Raw genomic sequence first — 20,535 nt, 5'->3', positions numbered from 1 at the left:
TTAGCATATGTGGGAGAGAAATAGGCACCCATCGCAGCCCCCCTACATTGAAGGAAGAAGCGGCCATCAAACATAAAATAGTTTGAAAATAATAAAAATTTGACTGCCTCTAAGATGAAATCTATTTGTCTCTGCGGGAACATGTTAGTCAACTGCAACCAAAATTGTATTGCGTGGATTCCCACCTCATGCTCAATTGACGAATATAGGGATACTACATACATTGAGAACCATCTGTACTTTGAATCCCAAACCAAACTTGACATTTTATTGAGACACATAGTGGTATCTCTCAAATATGTGGGTAACTGTAACACCAAAGGTAATAATAATTGATCTATATATTTGGATAAACCTTCCAAAAGGGATCCAATACCAGCTACTATTGGACGCCGTTTCACATTTACCAGTGTTTTATGCACCTTAGGAAGGACATGAAAAATTGGTAAAATCGGATTCTCACAAAAGATAAAGTCAAATTCTCTCTGATCTATAACACCATCATCCAGCGCCGACAAAAGTAAAGTTCTTAATTTGGACTGAAAAAACAAAGTAGGATCATTATCCAAAATCTTATAAGTGTCTTTGTCTGACAGTTGTCGCAAAATTTCTGATTCATAGGTAGTAGAATCGAGGACGACTACTTCCCCCCCTTTATCGGCATTTTTCACAATTAAATCTTTATTCTTACCCAAATTCTTTAAAGCTTTTTGTTCACCAGGGCTCAAATTGTTACCTTGCCTATATCGATTTTTCACAGAATTTTTATTTTTCCAGTCCAAAGCTTCAATATCTCTTTGTACCAATTTATAAAACATTTCAATATGGTAACTTTTGGATTGCATTGGATAAAAATTCGAACCCTTTTTTAAAACTGTATGTCTTACTGGCAAATCAACACTGTCACTCAGAAAATTCTCCTGTTTCAAATCATCAAGGGTTTGTAACGTTACAAAATCCCTAAAATCAAAATCATTTGAAACAACAGAAACACTTTCTATTTCCTTATTCACATCTAAGCCCCCCAAATCCTCTATATCAATTGAAGTTGCATCTACACCAGTCTCATTAGGGCTCTGAGTTAATACATCAGCCTTATTATCATTAATGAGAGAAAAGTGCCTTTTAAGGGTTAGAGTTCTAATAAATTTGTTAAGGTCCAAAATAGTAGAAAAAGAGTCACAGTGTATCCTTGGAACAAAATTCAGCCCTCGGGCCAATAGGGACCGTTCATCATCCGATAGAGTATACGAGGACAAATTAATAACATTATCAGTTTTAGGAATAGAGAGTGTTACCGTTTCATCGCCAGTTCCTCGATTACCCAGATCAACAGAAATAGACCCAATAGATAGATTTTGAGTTACCACCGTGTCCTCCGGTTGTAACCCTTGGATCTCGTTGTGCGGTATCCCGATGGTTCTCCTCGGGATACCGCACAACGAGGGGTTCTCCCTGAGTATGGCCACCTTTAGCCATTGTTTCCAGTTGAACTTCAAATCATTCTTATTCATAGCTTGGACCAAAGAGCCCTGCAATGGGAAAGCCAGGGCATTTTTCTCAAATAAACATGCTGCTTTCTAGAAAGGCTTGTGAAAGGCAGATGACGTTTATTTTTCAGGGGGTTGGTTGGGAAATAGCTTGCAGTGTGTTTGTTAATTACACATTGCATATGCCATGTTGAAAGCATTACATCAGGCGGTTGGTCTGTTTATGCCAGAGATGTTGATCAGCTGAAGCAGACTCGCTCTCAGTTATATTGATGTGAGAGACGAATGGGCAGGATGCCAGGAATGCATGTGATGTATGAAGGAAATGAAAAGTCATTTGACCAGCTCATTGTTCTTTTTTTCCATTCTAGATAACAATACATGCATCAGTAATTCCTGGTGAGCACAGTGGCTTTCTCTTTGCCGACTTGTTTGGAACTAATAGATGGGGATGGGGGGAAGGTGATTGGATGGGGGAATGTGTGTGTTGAATGGAAAATAAGTAAGAGGTTGAGTTAAAGTTAGGGACTACTATAAATTATACACTCTTAATGCATAGAGGTGCACTGTCATCAAAGTAAACCTTTAAGTGCCTATAATTTTACTAAAATTATTACAGGAACATTTGCGTGCAGAGCAAAGCAGCTTGAGGTGTGGCTGTGTTAGGCTATGATAGGGGAATCAACTGGGGTGGCACATTTTCTCCCCACAATGGCTTTCTCTCCAGTTTGGTGGTCGGTAGCTCAGTTTTCCTATTGTTATAGTTGCCATCAGTGTTGGACTGGGATGCCAGGGGCCCACCAGAAAACCTTAGCCCGTCGGCCCACTTTCCAAACTATTATTACTTCGCTTCTTACTCAACCTCTATGTTTTTCTAGTCTTTTATCTCTTCATACTATACCCTGTTCTTCCATTATTTAGCCTCTTAAAGAAATAGGGAATGACCATGAAATAGGCCAAATGGTTAGAAACAAGAGGGCCCACTAACACCCGGGCCCACCGGGAGATTCCTGGTGGACCAGTCCGACACTGATGCCATTTCAGAATGGCTGGCTTGCCCAACTCCACTTAAAAATTATCCTTTAGATGAGTAGTAAGCTCCTGATCCCCCTGTCTGGGCCCGGGTAGTGTAGCGTACATTCACAGGGCATCATAGATTGTGTGTGGGTTTTGCATGGGACCAGAACAACAGAAATCTCTCCATTTACTTGTGTGGTGAATTCCTACATGCACTAGTGCACTTTCTCAGTGGACAAGTGATTATACTCAAGCTTACAGGTGATTATCATAAAAGTGAATGTGAAAATGTTGCCTCCCCCCATTGAGCTACATATCACTGGGCAACAGAATACTTGCAGTTCCATAGACTATTTCCCTCAGTCTTCACTCTTCTGCCAGCTCAGCTTGGCTATCTGGCTGCCTCTGCTTAAACCCTTCCTATTTATAAGCACTTGCACAAGCAACATAAATAGAGACTGGTAGTAAGAGCGCTGGTAGTAGGAGGCAAAGAAGGAATAGAAATGAGCAGATTGTAGAAAGGACAACTGCCAGTCAAGCTGAGCCAGAGCGAAACCTGCAGAGAGCATTTGAGATTTACAGGTACAAATCTTCTATATTAAATAAATAGTTGTGTATTGCAGATGTATATATTTGAATTCCACAGAGCTGCACAAAAGGGATTAAAAAAATAAAAGAAAACTGCTTGTAGTGTGATTACAAAGACATGTTAAAAGGGACCTGTCACCCCAAAAAATTATTCATAATCCTATTTTATCACACCAGTCAAGCAAAATGAACTTTAATTACACTGTATAAATTATTTGAATTGTTTCCTTCAGTCTGGGAATTCAAAATTACAGCAAGCAGACAGGAGCCATTTTGTGGACACTGTTATTAAAACAAGTCTTGCATCATCTCAGAATCTTTTTTGTGCACCAGAATAGGGGACCCGATGTCCATCCCCATGCCCTGGCTACACAATTAAACGGTGAAAAGAACCAGAGAACGTGTGGAGAGCAACAATTTCTAGGAAGTGCTGAATGGAAAGTGAAAGTAATTGTCTGCCCCGCCTCTATGCCCATGGCATAGAGGAGGGGCAGACAATATTTGATTGACAGCTGAGATGTTTAAATGAGTTTACAACCGATATGAATGCTTTAATAAAAAATAGAAATTGGGTTTCATGTTTAATTTGAAAAGGACTTTTATTATACAGCTTTTTGTTTCTGGGTGACAGGTCCACTTTAATATGTAGGAGGCCTTACTTGTTGGAGCTTTTTTATACAACCAAAACTTGCCTCCAAGCCAGGAATTCAAAAATAAGCACCTGCTTTGAGGCCACTGGGAGCAACATCCAAGGGGGTTGGAGATCAACATGTTGCTTGTGAGCTACTGGTTGAAGATCACTGGCATAGAGTTTATGGTGGCCTGGAAAGTGCTTACACTGATGCACTGACAGAGCATTTGGACTTTCAGATATTCCATAGTTTCCATTCCAAGCTCTTCCATGTGTTCATTATTGCGTAATGGAGTATGGGTATTAACATGAAGAATTACTCTTAGCATATGTATCTATGGTTCATAAGTCATCTCGTCATGTTTTACTAACTCTGTATACTGTAATATTTATTTTTATTACTGATAGTGGAAAGTGAAGGACCCTATGACTCTTCTCCTTTTCCTCCATGCAGTGCTCTGACCTTGGCTTCCATGCAAGCCTTGCCCGCACCTTTCGCACATACCTCTCTGCTGAGTATAACCTGGAGACCTCGCGGCACGAAGGCCTCGACATCATCGAGAATGCCGTGGATAATCTCGACGCCCGCAGTGATAAGCACAAAATCATGGACTTGTACAACCAGGTCTTTTGCCCCCCACTCAAATTTGACTATCAGCCTCATATGGGAGACGAGGTATGTTTAACATCTGACTTGGCATTTCTCATATTTAGTGCAACCCTAAAAAGAAGAGCACTGTGCTAGAAAGTGTCTTACCTAAAGCTTTTAAAGCAGTAGGATGTAAGGCTGAAGAAGACTTGTCCACAGAGTTTCGCTTTTCTCAAGTAAATCCTACATAACTTCAGCAACAATCAGAAAGTTATTTGTTGAAAGCTCCTGCTATAGTGTATACTGTGATTCTGAAATCATTATGACAGCATATTGGGTTATAATCTTTACTTTTTCATGCATCTTGGTATAGAGAATGACTTTGCTGTAGCCAACAAAAAGTAGTTAAATCTTGGTTTCAAAGTATGTGTTAACCACCAAGTGGTTCTTTCTTCATATTTAGTTCCAAGGCAGAGTTTTAGGAATTGTTATGGTGTCTCAGGAATCCCAAGGTTATCATTAGTACTATATCAATAATCCACCATACCTAAAAACATCTTACTTTGTTGAACCTGGGGCCCAAAGGTCCACTTGTTCCTCTGTATAATGGCTACTGATATCCTTGTTGGGTCTTCCACTCCAGGTTTTCCAGGTGAGTGCCCAGCAGCCAGTACAGATGGAGCTCCTCATGCGATACCACCAGCTACAGTCTCGTCTCACCACCCTGAAGATAGAAAATGAAGAAGTGAGTCTGGTTCCTTCTATTTGTCAACTTCTGTAACTAATTTGTGTCTCTAGGTGCTATTTAGAGTGGACCTTTCTTAGGAGTTAATTTGTATTGATTCTGACTTCTTCCTAAAAGTTTTTACTCTCCACAAAGATCAGTTTATTGCTTGTCTTGGTAGGTGCGGAAGACTTTGGATGCCACCATGCAGACCCTGCAGGACATGCTGACGGTGGAGGACTTTGATGTGTCAGATGCCTTTCATCACAGCCGCTCTACAGAATCCATCAAATCGGCTGCCTCTGAGACCTATATGAGTAAACTCAACATCTCCAAGAGGAGGGCCAACCAGCAAGAGACTGAGAGCTTTTACTTTTCTGTGAGGAAACTTTTGCACTTACAAATGATATATTGCAGTCAGGTTATGAATATTACAGCCAGGTGTTACACATTGCATCCGATTGGTAGAGATCAGAAATTAAATACTGAGGGTAAAGATATAGGTATCTTTGTCTATTGACCTGGACAGTTTATTTTGTTTGGCTTAGATGCTGCGCATAACTATTCAGTTCAATATAAAAATAGGCCTGGTGGTGTGCTCTCCACTTATTATACTCTAAGGGCTCTTACAGATGATCGTTTTAACCTGCGCTCCAGTTTCATGCGTTCAGCTGCAGGGGAGCGCAGGAGTAGACGCACTGAATTCTTTTCAATGGGGCTGTACTCACACAGTCGCATGTAAGCGCCGAACACAGGAAAAATGCAACATGCTTCGTCTCAACCTGCGTCCGGCACTTACATGCGTCTGTGTGAGTTCAGCCCCATTGAAAAGAATTCAGTGCGTCTACTCCTGCGCTCCCCTGCAGCTGAACGCATGAAACCGGAACGCAGGGGAGCGCAGGTAAAAACGCTCACCTGTAAGAGCCCTAATGGTGAAATTAAATATGTTTGGTTAGAGCAAAAAAAGTTTGCAAGCACCTTTGCGAACGTTAGTGACCATGTTTGCTTCATTTGTGACAGATTAAAGACCTCAACGACTATGACTTTCCTTCTGCTTTAATAAAACTCCAGAGCATGTGTTAAAGGTTCGCAATGGGCAATTAAGATTCGCAATGCAATAAAAGCCTAGCGAAGAAAATTACATGGCAACAGGCACATTTTTATTCACAAAGTTTTGCTCTTTGCAAATTTTATTACATTTCCTCCAAAGAGTTTTAGAATGTAAGGCACAGGAAATGTAACATCTTTTGCTTAGGCCACAAACATAAGGACTTGTTAATCCAAGGGACGCATTGAATCCAGGATTCAGGAATTTGGCCAGAGTTCGGTAATTTTTAGCAGGATTCAGATTCAGCTGAATCCAAGGGGCAGATTTATTAAGGGTCGAATTGAAAATTCAAATTTGAATTTTCTAATTTTTTTTATGGTCAAAAAGATCAAATTCGACTAGGGAGTTATCCAAATTCGATTTGAGTTTTTAAAAAAAAATTTATTTGATTTTCGAGATTTATCATACTCTGGCCCTTTAAGAATACAAATTTGACTATTCGCCACTTAAAACCTGCTGAGGTGCTGCTTAAGTCAAAGGGAGAGGTCAGGGATCATTTTGATGTTTGCAGCCTTCTTGACATTCAAGTTTTTTTCGGAGAAATCAAATTTGATCGAATTCGTTAAAGTATATATATAAGTATATTTTCCATTAGTTTGATGTTGTAATCATGTATTTGAAATCATTACATTTTGGCATGGATACCATGTATTATATAGAAAATCATCTTGTCTTTATATGACAGTTGGAAGATCTGAATTAAAGGGGTTGTTCACCTTTGAGTTAACTTTTAGGGGCAGATTTATCAAGGGTCGAATATCGAAGTGGAAAATACTTCAAAATTCGAACTTTTTGTACTTCGAAAATTCACTCGAACCTTAGTAAATCTGCCCCTAAATATGATGTAGAGAGTGATATTCTGAGACACTTTGGAATTGATTTTTATTATTTGTGGGTTTTGAGTTATTTCGTTTTTTAATTCAGCAGCTCTCCAGTTTGCTGTTTCAGAAATCTGGTTGCTAGGGCCCAAATTACCCTAGCAACCATAGAATGATTTGAATAAGAGACTGGAATATGAATAGGAGAGGGCCCAATAAGAAAGATTTGTAATAAAAGGTAGCAATAACAATACATTTGTAGACTTACAGAGCATTTGTTTTTAGATGGGGTAAGTGGGGAAAGCTAGAAGAAGGCAAATAATTAAAAAAAACTGTTAAAAATAAATAATGACCAATTGAAAAGTTGCTTAGCATTACCCCTCCTATAACAGACTAAAAGTTAGTTTATGCAAAGGGGAAGATAACTTTCTCTGAGCGCAAAATAGCCTTGTGACCTACAAATGTGAATGATCAGCAACTCTGCAATAGAAATGTATCCATTGATGCAGAATAACATAGAGAACATTGATCTCACTTAACTGCCCCTATCCGTTCTATAAATCCCGTTTGCCTGACTTGTCATTTCATGCATCACTCACCCATCGCGTCTCTTCTCACCTCTAGAAGTTTAAAGAGTACTTGAATGGAAGTAACCTCATCACAAAGCTTCAGGCCAAACACGACCTTCTGAAACAGACTCTAGGAGAAGGTGAGAGACTCAATAGCAAATGCACATTTTCTGGCTCTGGACTGCCTGGACAGGGTTATAATGTTTGATAGTGTACAAATGGTGCTAGAATATATTGATCCTTGGGAAGATGTATTAGCCTCGTGGTCGTACTTTTTAATGGCCTGTATGATTTTAACACCTGTAATTATTGATAAATGTACATCTGCTTTCATTCCAGGAGAACGAGCAGACTATGGAACCACTAGGTAAGCCTGTTATCAAGTGTTACTTTCTAGAACCTGGGAAGCAGATCTGAACACATGTAATGCTTTATCACTGCTACAAGTCTGTTATACTTTCTGACCATTTACCTGATACATTACTGGTTACTTATTGTTAGTTACTGGTTAGAAGTTGGTTACGCCTTGGAAGTGGTAAGAAATCCTAGACACTAAAGTGTGTGTTACACATGTGTCATTTTTGCCCACCGACACCTGGCCCATTAAAGGGGTTGTTCACCTTTAAATTAACTTTTAGTATGATGTAGAGCAGGGACCCCCAACCTTTTTTTTACCCGTGAGCCACATTCAAATGTAAAAAGAGTTGGGGAGCAACACAAGCATGAACAAGTCCCGTGGGGTGCCAAATAAGGGCTGCGATTGGTTATTTAGTATCCCCTATGTGGACTGGCAGCCTATAGAAGGCTCTGCTTGGCACTATACTTCGTTTTTATGCAATTAAAACTTGCCTCCAAGCCTGGAATTAAAAAATAAGCACCAGCTTTGAGGACACAGAGAGCAACATCCAAGGGGTTGGAGAGCAACATGTTACTCACGAGCTACTGGTTGGGGATCACTGATGTAGAGAGTGATATTCTGAAACAATTTTCAACTGGTTTTCATTATTTATGGTTTTTGAGTTATTTAACAGCTCTGCAGTTTGAAATGCATTGATTTGAATAAGAGACTAGAAAATGAATGAGAGGCCTGAACAGAAAGATTAGTAATAAAAAGTAACAATGACAATACATTTTCTAGCCTTACAGAACATTTGTTTTGTTTAGATGGGGTCAGTGACCCCCTATTTGAAAGCTGGCAAGAGTCAGAAGAAGAAGGCAAATACATCACAAAAACAATTTAAAAAATTAAGACCAAAGTTGCTTAGAATTAGTCATTCTAAATATTACCCTAAAGATAGTGATGAGCACATTTATTTAGCAGGCATGGATTCGTGGCGAAATTTTTTTTGCAAAAACTGTGGCAAAATTTTGCAGCGGCAAAATTTGATGCGACAATAAATTTGCAGCGACAAAATTGTTGCAGAGACAAAAAAGTTGTCATAAGAAAAAGCATTGACTTTTCGCTATTTCATGAGTTTTTTTCGAGATTTTTTTAGCGAAGAGAAATGGGACAGATTCACTCATCACTACTTAAAGGTGATCCAACCCTTTACGTAGGCCATACGTATGGTATTAAGTCCTGGTTCGTATTTAGAATGCAGAACTGAAAGCTGCTGACATTTCCATATGTTGTCTCTGATGTATTTGATACGTTGTTCCCTTTCCACCAGGCCCCCATTACTTCCCCCTAAACCCCAGAAAATGAGGAAACCCCGGCCTCGGTCATCCTATAGCCTTAAGCTCTTTCATGGAGACATGGAGCTGTTCATTAAGGTACCAGCAGAAGGTGCTGTGTGAGGACTGAGTCTGCTCTGCTGCCTCTGACTTTCTATGCACCGCTCCCTTCTCACTGCTGGCCCTGTGTGTTGAGCTCAGTCTTTATGTATCTTCTTCTGTCCTGTGGATTCTCCTCTACGCGCCTGTGTGTCAGCTAGTGGCACCCCCCAGTAGTGGCCAGAGATAAAAAAAAGAGAGGGACACTGGAAAAATAAATATTTGGAGCAGGCTTAAAGGAAGTCTCATGAAAAATATTCCCAGTAAATATATTTGTCCATATTTCATGTCATCCATATTGGTGCTGTACAATTAGGGTGCCACCTGTCCGGTTTTGACCAGAACAGCCGGTATATTGAAGGGCAGCCGGTGTCAAAACTGCCTGCCTGGCTTTCCAAATTAGAAAAAACTGGCAGGATTCCCTATAATTGATACGATGATTGTTCAATCACAAACCTCATAGTCCCGCCCCCAACATCACTGCCCACCCACAAATTGTCACGACTCCGCCCCCTGCCCGGTCTCCCCCAGGCAGTGGCGGGCCAAGCCTGCAGGGCACCCTAGGCAACCCGGCCGGCTATTTCTCCCCCTTCTCAAGCACATGCATGCGTGCATACGCGCAGACGCGGAGGCGCATGCGCACACAAAGTATATCATAGAGGCTGCCGGCGAGCCAGAGGACATGTGCGCGTGCGTATGCAAGGAAGAGCGCAGCCGCACACACTAAAGAGACCAGAGGCGCTGCCGGAGAAGAAAGACACAAGGGTCGGAGGCTGAGCTAGGGAAAAGCGGCAGAAGAGGTACCTGCCTGGCGCCCCTCCCTTTTGCGCCCTAGGCAGCTGCCTCTTCTGCCTACCCCTAGTTCCGGCCCTGCCCCCAGGCTAAAAGCTAGCAACCCTATGTACAATAGATATGCTATAAATATTCAATGGTTTTTTTTTACAGTGAGGGCTTTGAAGATGTGGAATTCTCTCCCTAAATCAGTTGTACAGGCAGATACATTAAATGGCTTTAAAAAGGGGTTGGATGACTTTTTAGCAAGTGAGGGAATACCGTAGTGATGTGCGGGTTGAGCTGGAACTGTGTCCTGAAGATTTTGTGCAGGAGTTGGCCCGAACCCACCCGACCCACACATCACTAGCATACAGGGTTATGGAAGAAAGCTCTTCAGGACCGACATCAGAAATCACAGGGCCCCATACGACAAAATTTCCTGGGCTGAGCCCACCGCAAGCCCCACTTACAGGTCCGCCTTCCCCACCCCATAGGTCCACCCCCCACCACACAGTAAAAAAAAATATTGGTGGCTAGGGTTCCCACATGTTAATAAAAGATAAAAAGATATTGGTGGTCTGGGCCCCCCATAAAAATACATTTGTGTCCAGGACCCCCCCATTAAAAAATATTGGTGGCTAGGACCCCACATGAGAAAAAAAATTGGTGGCCAGCCCCCCCCCCCACATTATAAGAAAATTGGTGGCCAGGGCCCCTTAAACATCCAATGCCTTCCCGAAGTCAGCAGCTCTCAGAAAGATGGGTGGCCAGACTAATCAAGTAAGTGTGGCGTGGCCGGGCCCCCTTACCCTCGGGCCCCCTACAACTCTCCCCCCTGTCCCCCCCTGATGGTGACCCTGTAGCTCATAGCTCAAGTTGATCCAGGGACTTTTCCGATTGCAATCTTGGAGTCAAGAAGGAATTTTTTCCCCCTCTGAGGCAAATTGGAGAGGCTTCAAACCAGGACCTGAACTAGTGGTAGGCAGTAGAGGCACCTGCCTAGGGCACAACAAAGGTTGGAGGTGCTGGGCAGGTAACTTTTGAAGACTTCTGCCTAGCCCTAGTCTGGGTTCGCTTGCTGCCTGTGCTCCACCCTCCCTTCTCAACGCGGCGGGGGGAGTTGCTTGCCCCACCCTGCTTCAAACAGGGGTTTTTTTGTTAGCAGTTAGGCAGGTTATATATAAACCTAAAAGGTTGAGCTTCATGGACATGTGTCTGTTTTCAACCTTACTTACTATGTATAAAACGATCAGTAATTGTATGCAAGGCTTGGGACTAATTAACACATACAACAGCCCTCTCCTAACAAAGTTTTGACATCCTCCTTTTGCCTAGTTGTACTCTCCCCGAGTCTGGCACAACATTTTCCTTGTGCTTAATTATGGATTGTTCACTTCTGTGCCCCAAGCCCTGAGCTATCGTTTGTACACCAGGGTTCTCATAAACGGCCTCAATGCTTTCAGTATATTTTAGATGATTTGCACCAGGCAAAGTTATGCTGGGATGTAAGGGTAACAGCACTATGACTGACTTAGGACAGCGCAGGGAACATTAGTACCTAGATATATGCCTTTAAATGATTCATTATATTCTAAAATCCTAGAGACTTCTCTTAAAGTGGATCTGTCACAAAAATCTGTATAATAAAAGTCCTTTTCAAATTAAACATGAAATCCAATTTCTGTTTTTTATTAAAGCATTCATAGCTGTTGTAAGATCATTTAAAAATCTCAGCTGTCAATCAAATATTGCCTGCCCCTCCTCTATGCCTTAGGCAGACAATTACTTTCACTTTCCATTCAGTACTTCCTAGATGTCACTGCTCTCCCCACATTCCCCCGTTAATTGTGTAACCAGGGCATGGGGATGGACATTAGGTCCCCCATTCTGGTGCACAAACAAGATTCTGAGATGATACAAGGCTTGTCTTAATAACAGTGTCCACAAAATGGCTCCTGCCTGCTTGTTATAATTATGAATTCCCAGACTGAAGGAAACAAGATTCAAATAATTTATATAGAGTAATTAAAGTTAATTTTGCTTGACTAATGTGATAAAATAGGATTTTGAATATTTTTTTTGGGTGACGGGTCCCCTTTAAATATCTCTGAGCTCTCCAGATTTTTTACAGATCTATCATGTGCCTATTGTATGCAAATATTTTTTTACCACATTGAAATGTGTGTCCAATTAAATGCTGTTTAAATGGGTTGCTCACCTTCCAGCACTTTTTTCAGTTCAGCTGTTTTTATCAGAAATAAAGACTTTTCTTCAATTTACTATTACTGGCAACCTTTTTTATTTTATTTATTTAAAGTTTAAATTTTCATTTTCTTGTGTCTTTCCAATGGGGGGGGGTATAACTGTTCTACATTGATACATTAGTTAGTGCATTTGTTATCTTTGCCCAGAATCCCGGAGTTTCATTAAAGGCAGCTGTTAGAATTGATACAATAGTTGCTGATATTCGACAGATGCTGCTGAGAAATGTATCAACTAATGTAGTAAATTGAATCTGAGCCTGGATTATTGAGCTGCCAGACTAAAACACCAGAGGCAGGAAGATTAAACTTTAAACTTCAATTTGGGAAAAAAGGTAAAAGTTAAAAAAATGGATGCAACCCAAAAAAAAGACTTTCCGGCGAAAAATATGAACTGAAAAGCATTTAAAAGGTGAACAACCCCTTTAAATAAAGTAAATTCTCAGTTTAGTGTCTGTGTATATTTATTTTATGCCTAATTACATATAGCTTTCCCAGTGACATCTGCTGGGAGCTGAAGAGTTCTAAATCTAGGCAGGCTGTATGAGTCAGCTCTCACTTATTGTCACCTCCCTTCAGGTAAACCACTGACTTTACCCTGTACATTGTCAGCAGTAATCTTGTTGTTTATTTTACCAAGGCTTGCTAGCATTTACAGGGTAAAGTCAATAGTTATGTTGAAGGCAAGTTAACTCATACAGTGGCCTATATTTGGCCCCTGCTCATATTGTACACTACCTACCTGTCATGGAGGCACCAATATGCAAGCATTTATTAAATAAACACACAGATACTAAAGATTATCATTAGATACAATTAATGATTAAATGGTGATGGAAATTATTATTTACAACCCAATCAGCACCTCACTGATTCCCTCTAAAATTGTCTTGATGGTAAGAACACCGGGGCTGATTGATTAGTTGCTTCGTTTGAGATTTCGTCAATCTCCAAAATTAAGTTTCTCTTAAATTAAAATTCTATTTTGCTAGTGCCATTTTGAATCCACCCCTTCCTAACCCCGAGTTTATGAGTATTTTGAATTTTCCTTTTTTTTTTTTTTTAATGGGAGCATTTCTAAATACAAATAAAAGCAACATCATGTCTCTTCTAGGATATGACCATATATAGATTTATTGTTTCATTCCATAGTGTAGCCTTTGCAAGTATGACAGTTCTTCTGTACTGGGGCAGCATAAACACATTTTATGTTCTGCTGGTTCTTTCTTACCCGATGGATCTCTGCTGGTGGGGCAACACCCGCCCCAGATTTCTCCTGTCTATTTCTGTGTCTTAGAGCTTTTCTCTGACTCTCGCTTCCTTTCTTATCTATGTCTCTGCGCTGCTGCTGCTGTGTGTTTGTGTATGTTGGTTTCATCAGAGGAAGAAGGAATGCCCGGAGCAGAATGCAGGTACTATAACAATTCATAGGGCCACTAGCTTACTTTATGGTGGTCCACATAACCATTGTTTGGTCACAATACTCAAATCCAGTTAGATTGGTTCACCATTAAATGAAGCAGTTGAAGTTTTGTAGAAGGCCTTCAACCAGAAAGGCTTCCGATCTTGTTGAATAACTCCGAAGACCCCATATAGCCCCCTAGTTCCCACCATTCACCTTCCATGACATATACAAAGGTAGTAAAACGCCAAACTGTGCTTTACAAAAGTTATATTCCAAAGTTTAACCCCCACTGGCCCTATCAAACAGAGCAGTTTTCCCAATGGTTTAAACCTGTTTTAGGGTTCGCTTAAGCACATATTCACTTGAACATAGAATTTGCATACACATGTGGGTATTCACCATTGGCAGCTGAGAGTTATTATTATCCATGTTGTATTTCTGCTAGGACTCTGGGCAGGCAATTCCTTTGGTGGTGGAGAGCTGCATTCGGTACATCAACTTATATGGTGAGTTCTGCATTTTAGATCTCCTGCTCTATGAAATATACTATAAGGCGAACCCCCCAACGTCTGTGTTTGATGTGTTTCCAGTCTTATAAGTTAAAAAGATTGTTGTGCGTCTGCTTCTGACAAGTAGGCTGAGATGTAACAATAGAGGAAACTTACCCTGTCACTGCTGGGAGAGCATGGAGGTGTTGGCAAGAATATAGAGGGCCACTGATACCTTGACATCTGCAGCTCTAAAATATCTGTGCATATAAGGTCATCTTGCTGTAGTTTTGGGGGCACAAATCAGTGTTTTGGGGCTCAGTAACTTTAGCAGTGTTGACAGAGCACACTGTCAGTGTCTAGACAATATTTATAATCAGATTCAAGTTGATGAAATGATAAGGGTCATTCCTGAGATAAAAATGTTTAAATATTAAACTTTCCCAGCCTACTGCTGTTGCAGATAACTCCGTTGTGCCGTTTGCAGCTGGATATTCCAGATTTCTTACAAACTTACTAAGCATGATTTATAAGAATATATTTTTAATTGGTCGTTCATGGCTTTTGAGCATTATATGCTAATTATTTGAGCTCTAGAAGAATACCCATAATGTTGATAAAGTAAGTCTTTAAAATAAGTGAAAATTGACGAGAGTGCTATTCTTATCAACTTTAAATGTACATTCATTATTGTTTTTTTTATTATTCCAAGTTAATAGGGATAAATGTAATGTTAATATGAACGAATACCTGTGTGTGCCATACTCTGCCTGCCCTATGCTTCACGTGTGTGCCCTATTGTGCTTGCCCTACACTACCTGTGGGATGTAAGCCTGGTAGGGTTTGTTAGCATTTGGAAATTGTTGTTAGGTGCCCCTAAGGAGTTTTATCATGTGCTGGGGTGGGGGGGGGGGTTGCTGTGTTATCAACAGGGGAGGATGCTGCATATGGATTTAAGGTATGTTTATGGTATATTTAAGGGTATGACTTCATCTTTTCACATATGACTACAGTGAGCACCAGCCAATTGTTTTTTTTTGATGTGCTACCGCCATTAATGTGGACATGGTCTTAAAAGCTCTTGAGATAACAAGGGTGTGGTTTAAATGGGTGTGGTTTAAAAGGGGGAGTCATCAACACTGGCTTCCATTATTGGCCCTCCACCACGTAGGCTAGAAAAATGGCTAGAAAAATCCCGGCCCTTGGTACCACAGAAGTTGGACAGCACTGCTCTAGGTTATACCGAGTGCAAGCTCTGTACCTCTGAATGATACCCTCATATTCTTGCAGGTCTCCAGCAACAGGGGATTTTTCGAGTTCCAGGCTCTCAGGTTGAAGTTAATGACATCAAGAATTCATTTGAAAGAGGTAAGACATAAGGTCCCCAGATGCCCATTAAAGCTGCCAACACTATCTGTAAGTACTGTTTCCAAAGATGGCACAAAGTACTTGCTGGGAGGCTAAAACAGCCTAATTAGGCATCAGTCCTACTAGTACAGCAAGCTTCTGCCAAGCAGTTTATTGAATACATATAAATATAGATAATATTACGTTTGGACTATAGTTGGGGGAACTCTACTTTGAACACTTGATTTTTTATGAGAACCTGCTACAATGAAAGAAATAGATTGGGGTGATGATTAAAATATTAACAGGATCTAATATTGTCTGAAAGCCTTGGCAAAACTATTTCTGACTCCCACAATTCGCTCTTTGGGGGTCACACCATTGAGTTGGCCAGGTGTTTGCCAAGGCTGGACCAGTGACAGAACATTAAAATGGACACTTTTTTATAGTGATAACCGCCCTATATATATCCAATTAGATTAGAGAGTTAGAGATGACTTTTATCTTCCAGCTGGAGTCACTTTCTTTTTGTAATAATGAACAAAGGTGATTATAAGTACACTGATTGTAATTAATTGAGGTGACTGTGTCCTTGTCTGTAGCCATATCATGCTGTTATATGTAAATCTGAAGTGCACTGTGTGTAAAAGGAATGGTTTAATTAATCAGTGTGTGTAAAATACTTTCTCTGGGTTAAGCACAGGGAGTGCTGAGATTAGGAAGGTGTCAGTAATGCTCCCCATAGACGCGACGATTCTTCTTGCCGAACGACCGATTTTAGGGAAGTCCGACCAATCCTTCGAAATTATCGTGCGGTTAGTGGTATTCGAACGATCGTACATCTTATGATTTTTCGGCCGACATCTGTCGGGAAATTGATCGGCCAGGTCAAAAAATCTTTGTCGGTCCCAGTGCAATCTCTCTATGTTTGCAGGGCCAAGCAGGCAGCTCCCCTTTGTTTTCCTGCCAAATTGGTCTTTTTAGTTGATGGTCAATTCGTACGATCGTTCTGAGAAGATCGTGGTCTCACGATCAGGATCTGATCTTTTAAAAATCTCAACATCTATGGCCAGCTTTAGACTTATGCTGTTGTCTTCTGATCAGGTGAAGACCCACTTGTGGAAGATCACAGTGAGCGTGACATTAATTCGGTGGCAGGTGTGTTGAAGCTGTACTTCCGAGGCCTGGAAAACCCACTCTTTCCTAAGGAAAGGTTTCAAGACTTGATGTCAACAATCAGTAAGTATCTGTAAAGTCAAATACTCTGTCTACTTGAAAAACGTTGCTCATTTTATGTGCTCACTGTCCACATAAAACTAGGTCTGAGTGCTCCCAGTTGGATATAACAATATGTAAAAGGCAGAGGTACCCCCTGCCAAATCTCTATAGTATAGTAGTATATAGAGTATAGTATAGCAAGGCTCAGGCCTCATCTATTTAAAATTTATTTATCCAAATATCAGTTAGCGTTACATTGGTCATTATTAGTATTTCTTTGCGACATGTCTAGATTAGGTTGAGTTAGAACAGTGATCCCCAACCAGTAGCTCACAAGCAACATGTTGCTCTCCAACCCCTTGGATGTTGCTCCCAGTGGCCTCAAAGCAGGAGCTTATTTTTGAATTCCAGGCTTAGAGGCAAGTGTTGGTTGTATAAAAACCAGATGTACTGCCAAACAGAGTCTCAATATAGGTTGACAATCCACATAGGGGCTACCAAATGGCCAATCACAGCAATTATTTGGCACCCCAAGAACATTTTTCATGCTAGTGTTGCTCCCCAACTCCTTTTACTTCTGAATGTTGCTCAAGGGTTCAAAAGGTTGGGGATCCCTGAGTTAGAAGCTCTATAGCTCACTGTATCTAGTTACCGCAGTCAACTTAATGTGTTTAAGACGATCCTATACCTAAGCATTGTTGTATAAACATAAGACAGTGTATGACAGTGATAGTGAACCTGACAGCTATGTGAGAAATATTCGGTCTGTTTAGCATCTCAGTATTTGTCCTGTTTCTCAGTATAAACCCTTTGGTCAATATGTTTGCTCAGCGTTACTGTGACTCAGGTGGAACTGTTCAGCCAGTGCTGCCTCATTGTCATAACAAGTGTCTTTCTGTGACTTGCTTGTATCAGAGATAGAGAACCCTTCAGAGAGGGCACATCATATCCGTCAGATCCTCATCACGTTGCCCAGGTCCGTCCTGGTGGTCATGAGATACCTCTTTGCCTTCCTCAACCAGTAAGTGTTTATCTTCATTCCAGTTGCTACTAGATTTGACACAATGTAGATTTTTTAACATTAAGGGTAGGGGCACAATGGGCGATTCAGGGAGATTTAGTCGCCTGGCGACTAATCGCCCCCGTCTTTGCGGTGACCAATCTCCCTGAACGCCTTGCCTCTGTCTTGCACCGGCTAAAATCGCATGCGCTAAAGCATACACGGCGCTTCGTATTCCGAAGTCGCCCAAAGTTTCCTACCCTAAAGATCCAGAGTTTCCAGATATGGGTTGAGTAATGCCTTGTGCTGATCTCTACACAAATGGGGTGATCATGAACATCAGCTGACCGTTCAATATCATTAGCTACCTGTAAGTCTCCAGATTTTATTGTTCTACGTCTCCCAGTTTCCTCCTTGACAGCTGAAGTTAGATGTTGTATGGTCCTCTATTGGTCTCCAGTACTTGTACTTTTATCGTTTCCTTCATTATATAGATATTAAACTTTAAAGAGCATATCCACATAGGTTGAAACAATGTCCTACTTTACTCTAGTAGTAGTAAAAAAGTAAAGTATTTTAAAATAAATCAATTATATTGTAGTGTTGCGATGTACTAGTAAAACTGGTGTTTTTGCTTTATAAACTCTATTATAGTTTATATACTGTAAACAAGCAGCTCTGTAGCCATGGGGGCAGCCATTTAAACCTGAAAAGGCACAGGATACTCAACAGATAGCATATAAACTCTGTAGTATACAATGGGATCCTTCAAAATGTATCTCATATCTACTGTGTATCCTGTGGTTAAAGGAAAACTATACCCCCCCAAACAATGTAGGTCTCTATTAAAAGATACTGAGTAAAACAGCTCATGTGTAAAACCCTGCTTCATGTAAATGAACCATTATCATAATAATATACTTTTTTAGTAGTATGTGCCATTGGGTAATCATAAATAGAAAATTGCCATTTTAAAAAATAAGGGCCGCCCCCTGAGATCGTAAGATTCACTGTGTACACATACAAACCACATGTAAGTGAGCCAATTAACAGACAGAGTTGTGTCTTTTGCTTCCTCACTTCTTCCTGTTACAGTTAGTGTTGTAGTATTTCTGGTCAGGTGATCTCTGAGGCAGCACAGATAGAGTCACGAAATGGTGGTTCAAGGCAAGAGATGTAAAAGGGCAATATTTATGTAAATATATATTCCAGTTTGGTAAGATTCTTTAATATGTCATTCAATTTGATATAAACTATCTGTTGCTTAAGTGTTCATTTTGGGGGTATAGTTTTCCTTTAAATGGCTGCCCCCATGGCTACACAGCGGCTTGTTTATATAAACTATAGTAGAGTTTCTGAACAGGGTTGGACTGGGACGGCGGGATACCGGGAAAAAAAGGGGGCATGTTTTTACAGGCCCATAGAGATATTCGCAGTGGTAAGACCTCCCTTAACTCCATGTATATACAAACCCTGCACCCCAAGCCTAACTATATGTAAGAGAAAAGGTCTAGAGCAGGCAGTACAGAGAAACCCAGCTCTACCCCTGGGGTAACAATTGATTTATTCACCCCAGGGAAGGGAGTACATAGTGTATGTAATGCAATTGAAATTGGAGTTACTGAGAGAAACAGCCAAGAATGCAGTGCTTGCTGCTAATTGTGCTTTATTGCCACGACATGTTTCGGGCTCAAGGCCCTTTATCAAGTGTTCACACTTGATAAAGGGCCTTGAGCCCAAAACATGTCGTGGCAATAAAGCACAATTAGCAGCAAGCACTGCATTCTTGGCTGTTTCTCTCAGTAACTCCAATTTCAATTGATTTACTCTACACCTGAGGTGGGGGTGTACACTGAGATAAAAGAAGCCTATTAAACCACTCTCCCAGAGCACAGTCACTTCTATAGTGTGGATAGTGTATGTAATGGTAATGGGCCAATGTTTCATCTCAGGTGGTCTCACCCTCAAAGCTTAAACATTCAGTTGCAAGTGACAGATTTGATAGCGCTTGACGTAAATCCACTCTTATTTATTAAAAGTTGACATTTTCAGCTTTAGAGATTAAAATACCGTCCTATTTATACATTTCTAGCATTACCTTGAATGGCAGGTTCTTCTAGTGAATTTCTATGTACAATTGATAGCGACAATATATACACTGCCATGTCGGCCTACGCTTGTAGATATAATATTTCCCTGAGCTCAGAACAACATATTGAGCTGTTTCCAGGGTTATTTTTAGTCTCGAAATTCAGTCTACAATCTGTTTAGTGCTATTCATACAGCATCTCCAGGAATGCCATGCTTCTCACATTTTGCTATTAAGGAGATACCAGATTGCTTGCGTTATTATAATCCCACTCAGCCATAATAGTGTAAATGTTTCCATACTGTGACACCAATTTATGGGAGATTTCAGGAAGACATTTTTGTGTAGGATTTTTCGGTTCCTTTTTAGCTGTCTGTTCTGTGTACGAAGTGGTTTAGGAGGGTATTTGCTTCTACCATAAATGAAGTAACGTGTGCTTTAATAAGTGGGCAGAGTAACACATTTTGTATAGCTTTGTCTCAAAGGACCTCAGGTCCCTTGCATTCTGGATAATAGATCCTGTACATATGTAATTCTCAGAAACTCATGCCAGATGGCCAGATCATATGCATATTATGTATATGGTCAATATATTGTGGTTAAATGTTGTATGTCAGGTATAGTGTGGAATTTAACCTCATAGATG

The 20,535-nt window shown here is 40.6% G+C and overlaps 1 protein-coding gene across 2 annotated transcripts in view; it reads left to right on the top strand.

Moving 5' to 3' along the window:
- LOC108715854 (SLIT-ROBO Rho GTPase-activating protein 3) overlaps positions 1-20,535 on the top strand; it is a 107,328-nt gene that overhangs the window by 79,911 nt on the left and 6,882 nt on the right. Inside the window, exons 7-16 of one of the 2 annotated variants that reach the window (XM_018261351.2) lie at positions 4,181-4,402; positions 4,959-5,060; positions 5,221-5,418; positions 7,590-7,674; positions 7,874-7,901; positions 9,205-9,307; positions 14,193-14,253; positions 15,526-15,603; positions 16,687-16,821; positions 17,716-17,821. In XM_018261351.2, the coding sequence (XP_018116840.1) occupies positions 4,181-4,402; positions 4,959-5,060; positions 5,221-5,418; positions 7,590-7,674; positions 7,874-7,901; positions 9,205-9,307; positions 14,193-14,253; positions 15,526-15,603; positions 16,687-16,821; positions 17,716-17,821 (1,118 nt within the window). Of the gene's footprint in view, positions 1-4,180; positions 4,403-4,958; positions 5,061-5,220; positions 5,419-7,589; positions 7,675-7,873; positions 7,902-9,204; positions 9,308-13,723; positions 13,755-14,192; positions 14,254-15,525; positions 15,604-16,686; positions 16,822-17,715; positions 17,822-20,535 lie in introns of both variants that reach the window. The other variant, XM_018261352.2, reaches the window with a different exon arrangement.

Source organism: Xenopus laevis, chromosome 4S, assembly GCF_017654675.1.
Source record: "Xenopus laevis strain J_2021 chromosome 4S, Xenopus_laevis_v10.1, whole genome shotgun sequence".
In the NCBI taxonomy this organism is placed as follows: Eukaryota; Metazoa; Chordata; class Amphibia; order Anura; family Pipidae; genus Xenopus; species Xenopus laevis.
Note: the sequence above shows the minus strand (reverse complement) of the source record. Positions and strands in the feature narration are given on the sequence as shown.